Source organism: Dermacentor andersoni, chromosome 1, assembly GCF_023375885.2.
Source record: "Dermacentor andersoni chromosome 1, qqDerAnde1_hic_scaffold, whole genome shotgun sequence".
Classification (NCBI taxonomy): Eukaryota; Metazoa; Arthropoda; class Arachnida; order Ixodida; family Ixodidae; genus Dermacentor; species Dermacentor andersoni.
Window position 1 is genome coordinate 332692454 of NC_092814.1, and position 21948 is coordinate 332714401.

A 21948-nucleotide genomic window follows, 5' to 3' on the forward strand; every position below is an offset into this window, starting at 1 on the left:
GCTCCCTCTCACAAGTTCCCTCTCACATGCGAAAGATCTTGCATAGGCCAAACCGGTCGATGTATTAATGACCGTCTGCGTGAGCACCACTCCTCCCTAGGGTCAGATAACGGTGCAAACTTGCCTCGCCATTGCAATCAATGTGGTGGTTGTCCTTTGTCAGCAATGTAACGATTCTTGGTAGGGGCAAGGACAAAGAAGAGCGAGAAATCCTGGAAGTGTACTACATCAGTTTCTTAGGTGACGACTGTTAGTACGTCCTCGGTGCGCTTACTTGAAAAGAATTTGCATTTCTAGGTCGGTCACGATTGAAGCGATTCTTGTCTTTTCATGCTCTGTGATTAGCGACGATGCGGTTGTGCATGCTCTGCTGGCCTTGCTGGGACTACACCGATTCTAATAAAGCTCAGCTGATAGTCCAGTCATTGTGGTGTGAACCTCTCCTCTTGTCCTTTGTGTTTTTTGACTGGTTTTTTTCCTTGAAGTATGTACCAACTGGCCCAGATTTCAACCCTTCTATGAAAACAGCTGTTCACATGCTTACATCAGCTTACCTGACATACAAGCTGCATTTGTGTTAACGGTTTATTAAGCGCTTCTCCCAGCACTAAAAATACTCGAGCAGACACTAATAAGGCAATATAAGTGAAACGTTCCACACATCTTACATGTGACCTGCATCCACCAACGTGCAGGTTGAACATTGCTGGAGTGTTGCGTTGAATCTTGCTTACGGGTGAAGTGACAGGAAAGCGCGTTGGGAATATCCCACAAATAATGAACGATACAATAAATTGAAACTCCTGATTATTCGTTAAGTATCGTTAATAGCAATTTCAACATAATGAATACTTCTTGGAACTGCTTGCACAATTTGAGATAACTGAGCGTGTAGGTGTTGCGAGTTTCACAGAGCAAGACCACAAAGAAAATAGAGGGCATGTTCTGCTGCCACGTCCTTTGAAATTTAAGTGTTCAAAGCGAGACATACTCTATGTTCGGCCAATCTGAAGGGTCCATGACTGGGAGGTATAGCTTCGACCCTTCCCGTTCGGAAATTGTCAATGTACTAACTGCCTTATTGCCGTCCAGTAATCAGAGTAAACAGTCGAAATATGATATTGAGCTTGAGAATACGTTTTGAAATAAAAATTAAATTATGGGGGATTTTACGAGCCAAAACCACAATCTGATTATGAGGCACGCCATAGTGGGTGACTCTGGATTAATTTTGACCACCTAGGGTTCTTTAACGCACGCCGAAATCGAAGTACACAGGCGTTTTTTTGCATTTCGCCCTAATCGAGACTGTGAAATAGAAACAATTTTGCATATGTGCGCTGCAGCACAGCACAACGCCTATTCAATTCACATGTGTGCATTTTGTTTGCACTGCTGAAAGATGGTTACTTGTTGTAATGGACATCTTTTATAAACTTATCTCTCTCCTCATTGCAAACGCCGTAGCCACCAGATGAGATGCATTAATAAAACTTTCTCTTACAAACAGCAATTGTAAATTAACATAAAATATATTGTACGTGTGCATGTGAGTGTGAGTGTGTGTCTCAAGGGCCCCAGCCACGACGTGAATGGGGTCTCATAGGCTACCCCTCAGCAAAAGAGAGTGCACGCTGCAGTGGCACGCACATTTATCCCCTCCCCCCATCGCTTTTGCTTTTCTGTAAGCTCTCTTCTTGCGGCTGATGTCGGTGCGCTTATTTAACATAGTTTTGCACCATGAAACTTGTACTTCTGTAATTTTTTTTAATAAATAAGAATTTGAATGTCTACTGCTCTTCTGTGTATCGCAGAACTCTCTCGTCGTGCGACAAGAGGAAATTCTAAGCTGTGTGAGAGGGCCTCCTATCCTACCCCCAGTGCAACGATACTCTCGACAGTGAGGGCAAATATTTCAGCAACTCAAATGCGTCTCATATTGATGTTTTATCACACATGAGTGTATTGTCAGTCTGCTCTTGAAGATGACTTGGTCGCAAACTGGACGAGGGAAAGCGAATTCGTACACTTGCCTCGCACGCTTTCCAACGTAGCACAGACGTGCTTCCATTTCCATGTTTAGTTGAACTAAAGATAATCCGTGGTCCGCTAGAAAAAAAAATAGGTCGTTTTACTCACGGTTATCGGTTGTTAAAGCAATCCAAGCATGCATAAAAACCTCATTTCAATACAGAGCTGCGAGTTACATGCGAGACAGCCTGATGCTTAGACGCTACACTTCTTGGCATGCATTCGGAAACGGCAGTAGTATATCACGATATTTTCTTTTCCACTGGGTTTCCATGTTCCACGCCGATGTGAGCAGAAGCGCAATATCAGGTCGGACGCATTAAGCAAGGGTGTTGTGAGGCACTTGAAGCGCTTCGGCAGTACCCAATGGACCACAAATAATCCACAGTACATCCAATGGACGTTTAGCGCCGGACGTTTGGACATCCACCGGATATCCCCACAAATCCAGATGACATACGGCGGATATCTGAGGGACCGTCCCGTGCAAAAAAAAAGGCGTTCAATCGGACGTCCCGTGTATGCCCTTATCGGACATTCGGACATCCGTCGGACCTTAAAAATGGACGTTTTTAAAACTAAATATCCGAACAATGTCCGCTGGATAAAACAATCTGGACATGGACATCCCAGGGACATTTGTGGGATTTTAAATCTGGATATTGATTACAGAAACGTCCACGAGATGTACAGAGGACATCCATGATAAATCCGGGATTTATCCATTGTTCGGTTTTGTTGGGGTCTCACCTTGCTGGTACTGCGGCTTTTTCAATGCTTTAGAAGCTGTGCTATACCCAAGAACCAATGTACCAGTTACAGGGATATGCTGCACTTCCTTTACTGTGAAAATTGCATCCACAAATAATTAAGTGCCGCTAAAGGAACTGGGACCATCTTACTAGTGCAGGTTGCAAAGGTGAAAATGTACGTGGACACAACATCCACGGCAGAAGCACATGTTGCAAACTGGCACATTCAACATATTTAATGTAAGTTCCATTGGTACACAGGCATCAGAAATGTATATGTGCAGCTTCCAAATGCACAGAATAAGCCAGAATATGCATTATGTATCAACTCCAATAGTCATCAAAGTTGTAGATATTAAGCTGCATGAATGTGAAATTAAATGATGTAATAAGCCTTTTAATAAAACTTGCTCAGCTTTTTAGGATGGCGTAACTGAGGCATAGACTTGCGCATAAACTGCAGAAACATTGGATCTTTATTTAAAAAGCATACTGTAAGAACATGCCTGTGTGCTTGGCACAGCAAAACATAACCTGTGCCTGAACACATTAAAGAAATGCCCATAAGGACCCACAAGAAATTGAAAATCACAAAGGATGCCAGCAGGAGTATATGTTAACATTGACAAGATCAGTACAGGGGCACAGAAGAGAACTAAAGATGCTTCTTGAAGTGACCTTAACACAGAAAAATTCTAATTGTCAACTTAATGCAGTGATGTACATACACTTTATAAAGGAAAAAGACTAGAATAAACTGACTGCATTGGTACCTGAACTGTGATATCACAAATATAACTAAACAAACAGTACAAGAGAACAAGAAATATCTGGCACAATGACTATGCACACATTTTCTTGCAAAAAGGCACATAATGGCATCTTCGCAACAACAGCAATGCACATGATGCAAAAACAAACTGGCTGTTTCATTGGCTCAATGACTAGATGTTAAACTTGCATATAGACTGGTAGCACTTCTACCTTGTAAAACTGTAGACGTACCCATCAGACTTCACAGAAAAGTTCTTTTGTACAAAGAACAATGACACTTCACTGGAAGCAACTTACATATGCACAAAAGTGACTAGAATCCTCCCATAATACAAAATATATCATAAAAGTATCTTGCATAAAAGTTCTGTACTAAACCACGCTAAGAGCACTTCAATACAGCGCATCCTTGCTTTTATAAGCAAGATGCTCATAGTATAGGACACAGATGACCAAACATTAAAAAAAAAATTAGTCTTGCTAAAAGTATCTTGCACAAAAGTCTATACATATGCGCAACAATAGTCCCACAAGTATGGCTTTACAGCAGCAGCAGTATAAAAGGAATCTTCCATGACATAAAAATTATATAAAGTAAAAAGCTCTCACAAGTTATTTTACACAGGCACAATATTGGTCTCACGAAGGGGTAGCTTTGCAGAGGCAGCAACATGCATAATAAAGGCAGAGGTTAGAAAAACCCTCAAGATCCAGTGACAAAAAGTGCTTTGGACAAAGGAAAAATAATAGCATCTTACAAAAGCATGTCTTTGCAATGGAGGCGATTCTCAGCCCATCAAGCACACAAAAAGGCAAGAGGGAAAGGCCTGTCCAGCATTTTTTGCAATGAGTGGCTGGCCTTTACTATTTCCAGTAAGGTCCAAGGGTTAGCCCACTGGTAGCATGAACACACCAGCATGTGTTTCCACAATAGTACACCACAGTGACGTTATCACACAATAGGCCAGTATGTGTTCATTTCACAGATAGAGCACGGCAGAACACGACACTAGCATAATGCAACAGGAGCAGCTTGTTTGCTATACTTATGCACAGCATGCTTCAGTGATGCCCGTATATGTCGGGGTCAGTCCAAGCTGCAATTGCAGGATAAAAAAGCTAACATATTTATTTGGTCTTTTGAGGGTTCCTCTGAATTGCCACTAAGGAAATGGCTGGGATTCTCACAGCCATGCAAAGATGACAGATTGTGGACACTTCACAGCAGGGCTACAGTAAGCGTGGCATTTATGCAACAGTGAATGTGCCACTTACGACGGTGGCCTACAGATACAAGCAAAGGATTCAGGATCCTCCTTGCGAGCATAGGTCTCAGGCAGATGAGCAAGACTGCAAAACAGTCAAATTTATTCCTGGCAAGCCAACCGCTTCTGTGCAGAGAAATCTGGGCAACGATCCCACGGAATACACTGCCTTAGCGTTTCACACATGCATGTGGTTTTTGCCGCTTGTGCACTGCATTGTGCACGAACCATGCACTGGTGTGTTTATGCTAACAATGGGTGGACATGTAGATGCACATACAGAACAAACAGAAATACTCTGAAATATTGAGGTAAAAAAGATCTTGCGCCTAATGTAAGTATTTCGCACGCAAGTTTTGTACAGTAGCAGAATAACAGCATTTCAGAAAACCATGGCTTTGCAATGGTAGCAATTTCACCAACACAGAAGACTGCCATGACATTAAAAAACAAAAACAATAAAAAGTTCTCGCACACAAATTCTGCACAAAACCATATTGATGGAGCCTAGCAAGAGCATGACTTTGCAAGTGATTTGACAATGCAGATGACAGGCAGAATCCTTCCAATGCATGAAAAAAAATTCTGCAATTGCATTGTGCAAAGTTAAAAAAAAATCCCTGAGTAGCTGCCTCTAGTCCACGAAACATGCCTTGGCGTAGCCCAGCAGATCCCCAAAGTTCCACCAGATGCACACGCCCACAACCAAGCAGCCTCTGATGCCTGTGCAGTCTTCAGGTCATAGCTGCAGTGCTTTACAATGGAATGGCCTCCACTTATTCTGCATGAAAGTAAAAGAGCACAATGATACAAAAATGTGAGGTTTGGGGAAACAAACGAGTACAAGCCTGCTTTGTGGATAATGATCAAGCCATTGCAAAATCAACATCCTGCTCATATGAGTGGCGACCTTAAGGGGCCAGCCATGCTGTAAACAGCTGGTTTTAGCTTTCAAAGGGCACTTTTGCAGTCAAATCAGATGCAAAAATGCAGTGGCACTCATAGGAAACGTGCATGCATACAGCATTATAATGCATCGCACTGGTCTCCCACTCTGTTCTAATCTAGTGTACGTCCCTACATTCACTTCATTCAGGTACACCTGTGCTATGAAGATTGTTACTCATGGGAGAGCTTCCTGTTTATACAGCAGAAGTGGTACCCATATTTAGAGATCAAACCTGCATGCCAAACCTCTGTGGTGCATCATCTAAGCTGCTGTATTCATGTACACTTGGGATAGCAGTTGGCAAGGGCATATTTAAGAAGTATGGTCAACATAATCCCTCTCCCAATCCCTTTTTGATAAACCTGTAAGTGCTGTGAGTGTTCGTCCCACCCACACAGCAAGTTAGGCTTATGTGCTACGAGTATGACTGCAGCATGATCCTAGGTAATACGCAACTATTAGGTCTTTTTCTTTTCATTCTTAATGCAAAAAATGCACATGCTTGACTTTAATACACCATTTATCACTTCTAACCTAAAATCACAGCTGATGCATGCTGAACTAGAGCTGTCTTTTATGCCAGCTACATTCATGGAAGGCTCCTCTAAAAGCAGAGACTGAACTATGTACACATACATAAATGAAGTACAGGCAACAGTAAATTTTTAATTCAGAAAACCAGTTAACTACTAGCAGTGTAGTCATACTGGCCTACATTTAGGCTGCTTTAAAATATCAGTCTTGATCACAATGCAGAAGCTTGAGCTAAGTATTAAACAGTTCCAACTGAGCCATGCAACTCAGTTGGAGAAACCCATGTCCATTTCTAGTGGAAAGCCACTGTGGCCACTATTATGATGTGAATTCATGTTGCTAAGTGGTAATTTAATTTACTTATTTCATTTTTTAAGTTTTTTTCTAAAAGTGCCCAAGAACAGCTATTATGCCTTAATATTGTTGCATTTCTGTTACACAAAGAACACAAAACCAAAAAACAAAACATCTCAAACAACAGCTGTACAAAGTGCAACAAAAAATTGAATTAATCAAATACACGAGCCAGATAATGAGCAAATAGTAGAGCTAATATATCAAGATCACGATGCAAGGTACTTTGTTGTGTTACAAGAGATTGTTATAGCATAACTGAGGTTTTTTAGCGCACGAAAAGGGACGAAAGACAGTGGCGAAACGAGGACACAGCGCTTTTTCGTGCGCTAAAAAACCTCAGTTATGGAATACCAACACGCCCTAACCTACGCTCTTTCAAGATTGTTATAGCGTTAGAGGTGCAAGAGGAATTCACATATAAAATGCTAGGATTAAGCAATTTAGGGCGAGGCATGCATAACGTTACAGCTCACAGTAACTGCGGACAGGAGAAGTGTTTGTGAAGTAATCACGGTATTTCCGCCTTATTTGTAGGGGTCTAATATTATACATGCGCAGTACACACTCGTAGGCATAAGATACACGGCGTCCAAGAAATGGATTGTACAGGACACAAATGAAACATCACTGAACACATACAATTTTTGCAACATTAGTCAGTCAAATTAATTCCATACAATAGAACTAAACTTTAGCTTCGAGCGGACAAACAAAGAATATGAGAGAATAACACAGCTCACATTCGTAAACTCTTTACTCTATTTACTCGCATAATGATCGCACCCCTGAATTTTGTTGTCAAAATTTGATTCTTTTCCTTCCCGTGTAATGATCGCACCCTGAACTTGTCACAGCGATATGTTGTGTGCCAAGTCTAGCTAACGATGATCACGCTTACTATCTGTCAAATGCTATGTGAACAACTCTTGAAGACATACCAAGTGATCTGCACACACCCAACTTTCTCTTTCTTAACAGATGCCTCATTTCATTCCTTTCATCCCTTTCCACACTTCCATGAAAAAAAAAAAAAAAGCTACAACCAAACTTGTCTCGGCTTTATTATTTGTAAGCTTCATAATGGTTGTGGTCAACAACAACACAAAGGGCGCCTTTCGATTCTTCTCGTATGCACTCGTAGGCACGCAACAAATCACGAGTGGCAACAATAGTGGTCACGTTTGCACTGATACGTTAGAAGTGTACCCTATTAATACGCCGACGCTCGTAACGCAGCTCAGATATTCGCCCACCCTTAGCGGAAACGTGCCGTATTAGGATAGCAGTGAAGACAAATGCCGCAGTTTGCACAGCGTGCCCGCCATGTGTTTCTATGTCACTGGCAGCTAAGCGTGCCCCTCTCTGTTTCTGTCCTCTCAAATTGGACATGGCTACGCTACTGTCGCAAACGTGCCGATATTAACGATATTATTCATTACTGATACGGAAGAAACTGTTTCAATGCACGTTAATGTACTCACAAGAAGAAAAATAATCGCATTCAGCTTGCTCCGCCGGCAACCATTTTTGTTCTGGTGTCCCGCACTGACAGCAGCAGCTGCCTGCTTGTCATCCCGCAGCAAATGCGGGATGAAAAAAGAATTCTTTTCGTGGGAAATTTAACCTGAATTGCACCGCTGAATTTGCATAAATTTTTTTGACAAAAAAGTGCGATCATTATATAAGTACGGTCATCTTTGATATAAGGCCTAACTTTCTGTAGAATGCATTAACGATGTTTGAAGCATGTTCTTCGAAAGTTAGCCGGAAGTCTGCCAATATTTTTGAGTCGCGCTTACAACTCGCTCTTCTCTAAGGAATGTTATCAAGTGAGTATTTGGATAGTAAAGGGTACATTCTGCGATTAAAGAAATCAACAAGCGGCACCGCCTCTCAAGCTGCTGAAAATCGGTGGGGTAAAAACATACCTTGAGGCAGGCAGACCTCAGCGCTTGGCTTCTTATGGCTGCCGGCCCTTTCCGGAGCATGCCTTAGCCACGATTTGATGGTGTCTTCAATATCGTTAGTGCTGCCTTCTGTCATCCGTCTTGCAGCAACTGAAATAAGCAAGTTCCCACTAATGGTGAGAATAGCAAATATACCTTGGGATGTTAAGATGAAGCTTTACTTCACTAAGGTATCGTATGCGCCTTGTACGTCCCATTGTTTTTTTTTGTGTGTCCGTGTCCTTTATGCACAACTGTACATACGAAGCTATAGCTCGGGCCCAACTCTAATGCTGTGAAGAAACACCTATGAAGCAGCACCTAGACTGTTTTGTATGGGATTTATTGAATTTGCGAGAGAAAATTAAGGTCTAGTCACTGCTGGAAGCATAATGTTGATTTAGGGTGTAATTTTTTACAGATTTAAAAAAAGCTTTACAAATATATAACTCTGCATCAGACATATCGCATTTCAGTAAATTTTATTTTATATAGATCACCTAAAGCAGACAAAGTTGAGGGAGAAATTTGCAGCAGCTTACATGAACTTGTTAGAACGTCTACACGGGTTTTGGAAATGTCCTATTCACTAATAGGTAGTATATTTGAGATCGATGTGAAATGTATCAATTTTGTCTGATTTAGGCGTACTGTTAGGTCCAGCTTACAGAATTGCAATAATATGAATTGCTGAGATACAGTTATGAACTTCACAGTTTAGTTCAAATTTTGTAAAATTTAGGAATCTTGTAAAACATTTGACGCCATGAATAAAAATCTGTTTGCTACAGTCACTAGATTTTAACTTTTTCCTTTAAAAGTAACTTCATGAATTTCATTGCAGTGACAGCGAGAAAAATTATTTCTGCTTTTCCATGTAGTTAGATAGCAGCACCCGAGCGAAAGCTTCCCTTTAAGAAAAATGCATAAAAAGAACAAAACACATAAAAGGCAGACTTCACTGTGTAAGAAATGGAACTTGAAAAGCTCTAATGAAATCCCAACAAGCAACGCTGGTGATATCTTTTAGACTTACTGACAACTATAGACCAGGTAGCAAAATAGAGAGGACAATGCAACTAATCCTTACTGAAATACCTCATGCTAGACACTATATTATTTTCATCAGCCACCACCAGGTGATCGACAACACACCCAAAAGCTATCATTACAATAGCTCAGTGCACTGGAATAAAAGGACTTGTGTGGCAGCAAAGGTGATTGCTCAACACCACCAGCCTTCGCTAACATTGTGTCCACTCATATGAATCGCTTCCCAGTAGCCAGCGATATACGAGGACCTGGTGCAGCAGCAGTGATGCTGTAGATGACCCAAAGCCACACTGCGCTTGGTGTGTACTATATTGAACTGTTTGTACTAAACCACTGTGTAATAAAAGGCCTAATAGCTGTCTATCGAAAGCATAAATTAAGTTCATCCTAGTGCTCGTACTCATTAAAAGATATAAAGAGAAGTTTCAACTCACCAATAATTGCAGCTGTAGTCTTCAGACTAGAGAAACTAAGCTTCCCCTTTCGGCCAACCCACGAAAAAAGTGTGGCCAGGTCATCATGAAGGGTGTATGCAAGAATACGCTTTGTAGCTGCACTGGCATTTCTCCCTCCAAGGTCTGTGAACTCGCGAACCTGCAAAAAACAGATTTCGAGTAAATGTGTGGGATCACAGAAAATGAAAACTAAATGTATGGCTATGCCAGTTGGAAAACGCCTGCTGCATGGCATCGTTGGCAAACATGTTCACAAAAGAAGCTGTCATGCAGCACTCTCATGCCATAGAAACAGCAAGTCTTAGTGTTATTTCTTCAGCATACAGCAACTCCAAGCAAAGAGACCTATAAGTTACATATTCATTAACATGGCCTTGTGGTGCAGAAGACTAGGTGTGTCTTCTTTGCACTCTGCCAAGAATAGCTGCTGAAACCATTCCACTGCACAATCAGGCTATTACACAACTGCCACAGTGGCAGAGACTGGTCAGCGGCTTCCTGTTTGCTACTTTCCACTAATGTAGCCACATTTCTATGCAGAGCATTATGCATATGCATCAGCTCACACCTAATCAACAATACCATGCCATAGGTAGGATGACACAGTTGATGCAGCTAAGCGACATGTCAGGGCTTAAGGTCTGCATATTCCCCAGGCAATTTTTCAAGAAAAATTGCCAATTGGAAGATGCAACTCTAAAGCCACAGGGGTAAAAAATAACTAAATTCTGGAGTGTTATGTGCCAAAACCACGATGATTATATGGCACACCGTAGTGGGGGACTCCAGGTTAATTTTGACTATCTGGGGTCCTTTAATGTGCACCTAGCATAAGGTACATGAATGTTTTTGCACTTCTTCCCCTTTGAAACCACCTGGATAAGGTCAATCAGACCACCTGTGGTCAGTTCACTGTGTGGCTGTGTTCCAAGACATCAGCTTTACAGAGTAGATGGTAGAATAGTGCAATGAAGAATACCAGCGCTGTAATGGAGGGGTGTGACAGATTTTAATTTCAGATATGTAGAGATGTTCTTCCTTTGCTGGTAGAAATTTTAGCATTCCAACAAAGCAATAGCTCATAATTATGAATTCAGTGTATCTAAGCTCAGAAGTTGCTGGAAGATGTTTGTAAAATGCAACCTTGCCAGTAAGTATTCTGTGCATTGGGCTTATCTCAAGTAGGGTTTATGTTGGCGCATACTGTCGTGCATACTTTAAGTCATTCAGCATACATGAGTTGTAACTGCAAATGGTTTTCAGTACAGACACAGAAATCTCATTCTTAAGCATACATTCAGCAACTGCAGCGTGCATTGTCCCTGTGCAAGTTATGTTCGCAATATTATTTCTGTACAGCTACACTAACCTCATATGCACTGACCTGTTTCATGCAACAGCATGCAGTTGTAACTACAAGCAACAGGGGCGTACACCACTGAATATTTTTTTTTTGCATTCAAGTGCTCTCTATTGTCTATGCTAAATTCAGGAAAACTACGTACCAAACTCGCAGTCTTCTCTTTGTCCAGGCTTTCATCAAAAGCCATAAAATCTTCCAAGCTGCGGAAGGGGCACTCGATGAGTGGACCAGTTCCACCAAGAGGCTGCTTTACATACATGTTGCACAACTTTTCAAGCAAATCCCCATGGTGTTGTTGCGTAAAACGCACGATGTTGAGCAGTCGGAGCACATGCTTCTTGAAGCCTTCAAACACAAAAGGAAGGAAATGTGGCAGTCAGGAACCAAACCAGGTAGGCATTTCATAGGCCATTTTTTTTCTCATCACAGATTACAGGCAATTATTTTTGCAAGGTATGTTGGAATGTAAGAGTGTCTTTGATTAGTACACTTTGGGTAAAGAAATGTCCTTTCATAAAAACATTTTGATGTGCTACTAAAATATCAGACAATTTTCTAACTGCTAGCAATTTATTCTGAAACAAAGAACATTGCATTGTCCTAGAAACTGGCAACTTCTCACACATCAGCAATACAAAATAAGGCACAATCAAGTTGCAACATATAACGAATTTATAATGCTTTGCACCATGCCTGCTACATTGAACCTAATGAGACAGATGCACCCTTCCTTTGAATGGCTTGAGGCCATGGAGCAACATAGATTTGAAACAGGGGTCTCAATAAATAGCCTCTTTACAACAGTCTGAACACGCACACATTGCCTTTGAAGCTTTTGTGACTGCACGTATGCGCTACTGCACGAACTTCAGTGCAAGACACAATGCAACAAAACAGTGTTGATGCAATGGGTGTTTAGGCACACAGTGAAAAAAAACTGCGTATTTGAAAGTTTATGTATGTAATGCCATCACACGTTAAAGTACATTCACAACTTTAAAAAATTTTGTAGTGAAGTATTATAGTACAATGAAAGCTTACTATTGTTTGAAAGTTCGTCAGGGGAACCTGAGGGTACACAAGTCCGTTGGTCACCTGCACAGTAAAGAATAGTGAGCATTTAATGCATGCTTGTACTTTGCACTAATAGCAAAGGCTGTCACATTGTGGGACCCCAGCCCATTTAACATTCTACCAGAACTGCTCATCTCCAGGTTGTTGCTAGCAGCTGCAAAGTGCATTCCAGTTGTGAAGTTAGGAACAAGCCACAGATACATCTTAGAAACTTTCTTGGCTTACATACACATGAAGTTAAACATATGACAGAACTGCCACATTAAAAATTATAGCCCTTCACTGAAAAAAAAGTAAAAGCAAGATTTATCAAAACTCACTGTGTGAGCTAGAGCCACCTGCAGTGTGTGACCACAAGCCACCTGCAGTGTGTGATCTGGAGCCATCTGCACTGTGTGAACTAGGGCCACCTGCACCACCTTGCGGCATGTCGTTCACATCTGCAGAGAGTGATTGCAGTGAACCTGTGAATGCATAGCTATAGTGAACATATGTCATGTTATTGATACACATATATGGTAGACATTCCATAGGATGCTCCAAAATGCAAGAGTGCTAAGCAAATGATTGCAGTTGCAGTCTGCATTTTGTTTACATATTCAATATCATAGGTTGGCATACCAACTCATCAGTGCATTGACTTGCATTCTCTGCGCTCACTTTACAGACATGATGTAAAGTTTTAGTGAGTTCACAATTTGCTTGCAACACACCATGGACATTTCAATTTTATAAACTCATTTCTTTCTTTTCATGGTGTTTTATGTCCCAAAGCTACATACCATCTATCAAAGGCACTGAAGTATGTTTTCTGAACTTGGGCCACCTAGGGTCCTGAATGTGCACCCAATGCGCAATGCATGTGTTAATGCATCCCGCTCCAAATCATATTGCAGCTCAAAATTGAGCCTGCAACCTCATGCCCAGAACAGTTTCTTTTTTACATTCTAAAGACTAATGTGTCTGTGTAATTTCACACCTGCGCATAGCTATGCAAATCGCTCCTCTAATACATCAAGACAGTTTGCAAATGAATTGTAAGAAGGTAACCTCAAGCTTTAGCATTAAAACATTCAATGTACATAATAAATAATGAAGCAAGTCAGCTAACTATATGACATGACCCATTATCCAATTCAAAACTAAATCATGCTGGTTTATCAACATAGCTGCCAAGAGCCTACTTCTCACTTGAACAGAAGTTTAACACCCTAACAGCATAAACTGAAATTCAAACAGGAAATAACTGGCCAGAACGCTTGCTTTACATTGCTATATAGATGTGTCATGTACAATGGCTTGCAAGTCTGTTTATGAGCAAACAGTAGCCACAAGTGTACGTTCTTTAATGCGGGTGAACCTAGAAATGAAATAATACACTGCTGTCACAAGTGCTTAGGTTTGAATTTATGCCAAAAGTAGACGTTAGGTGGCCATGCAAAATGAAACACAAACCAAAATCAACAAGGAAACGTATGACCATTCCTTGATTTGTCAGCCCATATGTCGAAGCCCTCACAGGTGACAACACGAACAATTCAATTAATGGCTTATACTACACAATGGGGAAGCACTTTATTCTTTGTGGATTAGGAAGCTCAAGCTAAAATAGATTTGCACTGTATTACCATTGAGGCACTATCTATAATATGTCAGTCACATACCTTCAGACTCTTCACAGCTGTCTTGCTGCACTGAAGAAGCAGAAGAGAGGCCTGGGAAATAATAACTCACCAGTAAGCGAAATATATTAAATTTACTTTTTAACTGCTAAGTGTCAGGATACCATAAGTAGTAGAAACAAGTATATTGAATTCACCTAGTGGGAAGTTGCTTGGTGGAGCTGGAATTTGCTTGCTGGAGCTTTGCTTGGCCTTCTTGGGTGGTGGTGGTGTGTCAGGCTCATCCGAGTCAGACCACTGAGCTGGTGGCCTCCTTGTCCTTTTTCCTTGAGACATTTCCGATCCTGTGCCCAGGTCTGATGTATACTGGCTGTCATTAAGTTTGGCCCTTGCTTGTTCATATGTTGCTAAAACAAAAATTCAACATTCAACTGATTTGTATAGAACAAAAAAGGCTTTTATGTACACGATACATACCAAATACCCCTTTCACTGCTACGCTGTAGCACTTCCAGAAGGTGTCTGGTGGTACAGATTTCTTTACTAAGGATGTCACTCTGTTGCCTTTGAGGTTGTCGGGCCACGCACACTTGTCACCCTCCACCCAGGTCACTGGCACCACCTCCACCTGTTTGTCCTCAACGAACTCAGCGATCACATAAGCCATCTGAAAAATGAAGCGTCAGAAGTATTCAATGGTGGCGAAACAAGGGAAGCCTCTGCCTGGAACCAGTGAAAAAGCATTTTCCCAAGGGACTTGCCTTCACCATAATGACATGTCTTCTTTAAATGTTGGCTGCAGCCAAGGACAGCCGTTTTACTAAAGTTCAAGTATTTCAAGCCCTTTGGCTTGTTTGAATGTCAGCTGTAATAAGCCACATTATGGATCGTTGCACCTATGGACCAACTATTCCAGCAGCAAGTTGTGATGGGAGCGGTATGTGTCACCAAGCCATTTAATCTTAGTGCCAGTCAAAGGCCATTCCCAATGAAATCCGATTATCCTTGCCCAACATGATCTGGCTCTCCATCCTATGCCTGCGAATTTTCTAGTGGCATCCTACTACTTTGTCGAAGTGTCCTACCCTTGGCACTCATTTTGCTACTCTTATAGACCAGCTATCTGCGCCAAGCATTAACCAGCCACCAGGCTCAAGACCACAAACCACATATGACAGGCATTTGTCATGAACAGCCAATAAATAACCTTGAAAATAAAGGCATAACATGGCAGCATTCTGCCAATACTAACCTGTGGAAATATGGTTGAGCAGAATAGGACTGTGCGGTAAACTGCCCTACAGTGAGTGTGCATGGGTTAATTACAGGATTATTTGAGGCTTATTTCTTTCATTGCTCACTGTTACCCTCCTTTTCACTGCATGTTTTACAAATAACTAAACGTTACGTAAGGTAAGCCACTAAGGGCTGCAAAAACTCCAGGATTATTAAAATGCACTACACTAACCTCTATAAATTTGCAGATATTATTTGAAGTTTCCGCGAATGCTAGCTAAATCTAGGCCTTTAAATTGTGTGAAGCTCTGGAATAACCAGAAACTTTCCATTCAGTGGCAGCTTCACCATTTTTTGGAGGTTGTGCAGGGACCAAGGCTTCAGGCCCGACAGCCCTGATACAACATAAATGCCCATTCTGGAAGACTCAAAGGGTAAAGAATAGAAATCTTCCTTGATGAGAAACTCTTGGCCAATTATGCATGGCTGCTTAGACCCTCTGATATAGGCTATGTTTTTTGCCAGAACAACATGGCCATCCTGTGCAAAGCAGTTGTCTCTTTTAGACAATGCAATTGTATATGCATCCCATGACAGCCTTTCATATTCAGGAGGGCAGCATTCCGGCAGCAGTTCTCCTCGACTGTGAGGACGGCTAAAATGTACAGGAATTTCATCCCATGTCTGTCTGCGTGTCCAAGACTGGCTCTCTACCATCCTGTTGCGCAGCTGCTCCAAGGGTTTTCCATGCTTGCGCAACTGCCTCTTGAGCACCTGCATGTTGTTCTCAAATGGGAAGGCACTGAAGGAGTCTAGCTCTCCATGTATTTTAACATCAGAAGCAAGATGTATGAGGCTGTGCACGTTGAAAGAAACATGCTCGTCACCATACAATTCGCGGAAATGTGAAACAAAGCATCTCAAGAGCTCATCGGCATAACCAGCATGCTCACGACACAGCTCCTTGTTTGCAAGTATAGATAATGACGCATGGAGCAGCAAAAAGTGCTGGTATAGATCATCTCGAAGGCAGAACTTGAGAAGCAACGGGCCTGTGTAGAATACAAAAAGTCGGAACTCGACTGCCTTCCAGCGGTCGAGCTCATCGAGTCCGCGTGGCCTACGGGGAAATTCACTAGGGATGTGAGGATTTAGCAGCTTGCTCTTTTCATTGAATGTGTGCCTATCCAGAGGTCCCAAACGAACCCGCAGTGGTCCAGAAATCCACAACTGGAGCAATTTCCGCATGACACCCAGTAATGCAAGATGCATGTAATCAAGTGGGAGGTCATTTACAATGTCAATGGGCAGGTCCAACAGGCCAGATTCTCCCTTGTGATGTTCAACATCATGCTGCTCCCTGAAACTCTCATCTGTTCGTAACGGACAGTCCATGTCGCAAAATACTACTTTTCCATTGATGTAAGATCCCTCGACTGTACACTTTGCGCAACCACTGTACCCTCCATGGCCTTTTGTCATAGTAACGAAAGCTCGCGCTGGAGCATCACAGATGACCGAGCCAACTGTCACCTGAACAGTGTCGCCATTGATATTCACACCTTGCACAAGCAAAGTTTGCAGCTCTCGAACAAAAGGCCTCAGGAAATCATTAGACGAGGATGGCTTAGACTGTCCAGCAAACGCACCACAACAAATGGGGGCACATTGCCGCAACCACGGGGTAAGCACTGTATGGGCCACAGTTGCATTTTGGAGCTCTTTGACAAGGGGAGGCCATCTACATTAAATGAGAGTGGAATTACAGCTGGCAGCTTTTCTACATGAGACAATGAACGCTGAAGACCCACAGCAAGTCCGAAATGACAATACTTTCCTGGCGCCAAAGCACAAATGGGAAATTCATCCAGGTTTTTTCGAGGTGTCTGCATAAGTGTACGACCATCCTCCGGTAACTGATGAAGTCCCCCCTGTGTCCTTAGCGTCTTCAGCAAAGCTGTTAACGCCCTTCTTTTGATACCATATTCGTTTGCCCATTCACGCAAGGAATCCTGCAGTCCGTCATGTACGCTTGTGCGCTCTTCACTATCACTGTCACTACTACTGCAAGCACCAAAGTGAGCAGACTCAAGATTGACTTCTGCCCACTGTTCCCTGTCATCTGCGTCTACGGACGTGAGGTCTTCGCAACAATGCTCTTCAAATCCAACGATTGAGCGATTTAAGTTTTCTAAGCTGTTCCCACCGCTGTCACGTGGTGCTTCGAGAGGTTGAACAAATGCTATTTGCTCCGAGTCATGCCGGCTACTTTCACAACCCCCCTGAACTCCTTCTTTCGCAAAAACATTAATAACTTTCCTTGTCTCCCTGCTTGCCTTCTCGCAAGCACGCCTGTCGGGTGGTCGCGACATTCAGTGCGTAGGAAGCGAGAACAAAGCAGTTTCACTTGTACGCAATAGGCCTACTAACAATAGCCCTAACCGCACTTTTGTGAAGAGAGTCGGTACAACCCGCGCAGAAACTGGCCCTCGGATCACACGCACGGAACAAAAGATCTCTCACCGCGTTTCCAAAGTGCAAGGTCGCAGTGCGTCAGTTGAAAGGCGCGCGAGAAAGGCACCTGCATTCAATAATATAAAACGCGCCACGGCACCCGCAGAAGCCAGCGAATCAGCGCGCGCGGCACGTTCGTCGCTTTTCACCACGGAGGAAGGAAACTAAGGAGAGGCCCTGACGTCACTCTTTGTGAAGCAAAAGTGAAGCCGGAAGTTGGCGTTGCTCATGGCGATGCTCCGCCTTTTGTGCCACCCTCCTCTCTTGTTTACATCTTTCGCGAAACCACGCCGCGCTGCGCGTGGTTTCGCACGCGGAGCGCGCGCGCTCGCGCAACATCCGGCAGAGCACGGTGCAGGTAACACAGCGCAACAAGACACGGTGACTAACGCAAACCCGCCCACACAGCGCCTTTGCCACGGCACGAAACCTACCAGAGCAACACGTGTGCGCGCTCAAAAAATCAGAACAACGCCGCCATTGTGGCCCAAAAGGCGTGGCCATGCAGCAAAAAAAATAAAAAAGCAGCAAAAGAAATGAGAACCTATACGTCATTTCCGCCACACTTTTCTCCTAGCGCGCGGAGGGGGTAGGGCCTCTCCTTAGTTTCCTTCCTCCGTGCTTTTCACACACATTGATGACTATGACGATTGAAAGTGCATATTACAAAAGAGTAACGTAAACTACTGAAACCGAAATGCCACAAAGCCTATTAAACATTCAAAATACCTTCAAAAAATTTTTAGTAGTTTGAGCAGAATACAAATGCGCATAATTCATGTTGCTGAAAAAAAATGAAAAACAGTTCTAGTACGACGGTACGGCTTGGTGAATCGATGCCCTAATACACAGAACAGGAACATCGGTTTTGTTAACAATACAAACATTATTTTGCTCAGAACAGAATAGAATAAACGCGTGGACTATAGCATACTATTTTTTATAGAATGATGCCCTTGTATTCCGCACTGTGGACGGTGCGCGAGGCCGCACATAAAGGTAAAAATCCGCACGCAAGTGCTAGGTCAGATTTTCTTTAGCCCGTGTTCAAAGTCCGGGTTCTTAAATAAAGAATAAGTGAATCAGCGAATTTCGTCTTTTCCCGAGTGTTCTACCCAGGAGATTAATATTATGGCGGCGGTATATATATATATATAGCTCGATTTGGGAGATATAAATATTGAATTAAATCATCGTAACCATCGCCTGTAGCTTCGCATCTGTGCATGCTTATGTCCAGGGCATAAATCAATGGACGTTGCAAGGCATTCCTAGGCGGACATCCGGGGGACGTACACCGCTGGTCAATCCATAAACAAACATCCTCTGGACGTCCACCGTATCAAAGTATGCGGACATTATGTTACGTCCCAAGAACTAGGTCCCCTGTTCGTACCACGGATATTGTTTCCCGGACGTGGACGTTCGGATCTAAATCGGATATCCACTGGATATCTGTGGTCCATTGGGTATGGCGATATGGGGACATCATGTGCCGATGTTTCGATGGTTCAGAGGAAGTGCTTCTTATTCCTTGGTTTTAGTGCAACAGAAAGATGGTATTGGGCCTAAAAGAATAAAAGTAAATGCCCTGCAGCAGTTGAAAACAGGCCCTGCTGCAGATGCTCCTTCCATTCCACTCTGCGTTATCAATGTCACACCTATAGTGTGGTCAACGTCGTAGCGAGTTCGTAGCCAGCTGCATTTAATTTTGGCTCTTTTCAACATAGGTTGTCTACAGGGGTGCAACAATACTCACCATAACTTTTCTAGTATTATTAAGCTTTTAAACGGTTTCTGTATAAGCTGCACTGCAAAACCTGCAAGGAGGCACTTGAGCTTATACGCTGACGTTATCTGCACATGAGGTTCTGGTGCTTCACTGCCACAACTTAGTGCGAGACTAGAACGTGCAGCGGCTGTCTGCCAAGTCTGCAACAAGTGACTGTGAACTGTGCTACCGTTTACGTGCGCAGCAATGTGTTGTTATCTGGTTAGAATTGATGGCACACCAATACCATAGGTAGAGTTTCTCAGATTCTTAAGAGCAAGCATTGACCGAAAGCATGTTACAGAGCTAGAGTAAGCTTTCCAGCTTCGTATACGTGCTTAGGTGTGTATGTCATCAATTCTTTCATCACAAAGTGAACTGGACTTCATAAAAGGATATGTTCGAACTTTCAAGTTGCTTTTTGAAGACATTTGTTGCATACTTAGTAGGCAATGTGTAAATGAACATTATAGTGACAATGAAAAAAAGATGACAACTGCACGCTACTGCTGAGATTTCGAACATTTGATTTATGTATGCCGTTTTCGGAACAAACTTACTTGGAATTTGTCGCTTGTAATGTACATCTTGCGTGTCTAGGTATATCCTCGCCTTTCTTTTTCGCACCGTTGCACTTATTGTAGTAAAGTACCAACTAGCCTCAGTACTAATACAGAGACGTGCACTCAGCCATGGGATCTGTTCTCCCACTTTATTTTACGTTCGCGCAGCGCCGTGATCATCGCAACGTCCGCCATGTACGCATGAACAGCTGCACCGCCTGTAAGCCGTGAAAGTGGCGGATAGTCATCCTCTTCCCGTGAAATGAATAAAAATAATGCTTCGATTTTATTCCTTTCTTAGTACAATGTCATTTAGTGTTTTAGTGTTGCTCTGGCGACGGTAGCTTTGCGGACAGATGTGCCTCGACTGCCGAAGCGGCACCTCGCGCTCCGTCTGTAGTTCATGTGCGTGCGCGAATGATCTGAGTGAACGAGCGTGCTGGTAGATAAAAAAAATCGCAGTTTCGCCCAAAAGGCGAGGCATCGATTATAATAGCAAATTCGTATACGACTGTACGAATTAAGGGTAGTAGTTTTGTCGACCGTATAAATTGGCAAACATTCGCTTACTAACTAAATTAACAAGCACGGTGTCACGCACCACATGTAAACATGAGCACATCTCAATCGATGACCGCGGAAACTCGCTGCCAAAACGCTGAAGTGAAGAAGCGCGGCTGCATCAGCGAGCGAATTGACCTTCGCGCTGCCTCTCGCTTCAACGCGAACTAAGCGTCGAAGGCACAGCGCGTACGAAGCCACCAGCACTCGGCGCACTTTGGTCACATCGCAGATTGTTTTCGAGGTATGGCGGCCGCGCCGTACGCCGCAGCAGCCGGAGGAACGCCCCCCGCTGTACCCCGCCCCCGTCCCTACTCTCCCCCCAGGTGCCTCGTGCGCGACAGAAGACGGCGCGCTTCCTCCCCGATTTCCTCCCTTGTGCGCGAGATTTTGAGTCGCGATCGTCGGGTGACCCTCGCAAGTTTCTCTCGCACATGCAGCATACGGCGCGCGGCGACGATGTTATCGCGCTTGGACTTTATACGGAACATCACGGCGACGGCAGAAGTGCGCTTGGAGTGTCCACATAACTGCTATCGCAAAAAAAAAAAAAGAAAAACGAGCATGCGCAGTACGCGGGTCTCGAACGCGGGCGCGCCGTGTCGGGGAGCGCAATCGGCGCAACGATGCATGCAGTTGCGCCGAGTGGGGGACGTCTGTTTGGCCTCCGCTCCCATGGTCTCTAGGCTTTGGCTCTCCACAGTATGTAGGGACGCGCTTTCAAACGGTCTTAAAGTGAAGCTATTTTTGCGAGCCCTCCCGGACTTTCCTGACCGTGGCTGCTGTCATGCTGAATATATTTGTAGATATTATACACAAAGGCTGTATGAAGGTATCTACAAGGTGGCTGATATAAATCTTTTATGCCGACCAGATATTTCCAGCTGCGTTCTGCATGCAAAAACTAACTTCCTCCACAAAACTTGCACATATAGTGTTGGATCACAGGCACACTGACCTTTTGACGGAATGGTGAATTATATTCAACGGGTTGTTTGATTAATTTTACTCTCTGATGTAGCCGTTCGGTATGTGCCACTGGGACTGTGGCTGCTCTTTACCTTTGCTCCAGGAATGGGTATGTCCCACTGTGGCACAAGTGATACAGAATCCCTAAACATCGCCCGA

At 43.2% G+C, this 21948-nt stretch overlaps 1 protein-coding gene across 3 annotated transcripts; it reads right to left on the minus strand.

Annotated features, from left to right (window-relative positions):
- Nucleotides 1-3236: 3236 nt before the first annotated feature.
- LOC126516931 (uncharacterized) lies at nucleotides 3237-18060 on the minus strand. Of its 3 annotated transcripts, none has more exons than XM_055064081.2 (9): nucleotides 14653-15246; nucleotides 14373-14582; nucleotides 14218-14268; nucleotides 12874-12993; nucleotides 12521-12574; nucleotides 11622-11824; nucleotides 10096-10255; nucleotides 8591-8719; nucleotides 3237-5603 (listed from the first exon to the last, which is right to left on the minus strand). In XM_055064081.2, exons 1-9 carry the CDS (start codon nucleotides 14840-14842, stop codon nucleotides 5599-5601), a joined length of 1122 nt encoding a protein of 373 aa, XP_054920056.1. In that variant the 5' UTR covers nucleotides 14843-15246; the 3' UTR covers nucleotides 3237-5598. The 3 variants fall into 3 exon arrangements, with proteins under 3 accessions (XP_054920056.1, XP_054920055.1, XP_072141713.1); XM_055064080.2 differs by lacking the exon at nucleotides 3237-5603 and adding an exon at nucleotides 17935-18060 and having other exon boundaries at nucleotides 8301-8719; nucleotides 14653-14842; XM_072285612.1 differs by lacking the exon at nucleotides 3237-5603 and having other exon boundaries at nucleotides 8301-8719.
- Nucleotides 18061-21948: the final 3888 nt, after the last annotated feature.

Coding starts and splice junctions, on each gene's coding strand:
- LOC126516931 (XM_055064080.2), bottom strand. CDS start 14,842: ATGGCTTATGTGATCGCTGAGTTCGTTGAGGACAAACAGGTGGAGGTG. Junction 14,269..14,372: donor ACCAAGCAACTTCCCACTAG/GTGAATTCAATA, acceptor ATTATTTCCCAG/GCCTCTCTTCTGCTTCTTCA. Junction 11,825..12,520: donor TGACGAACTTTCAAACAATA/GTAAGCTTTCAT, acceptor TTGTGTTTGAAG/GCTTCAAGAAGCATGTGCTC.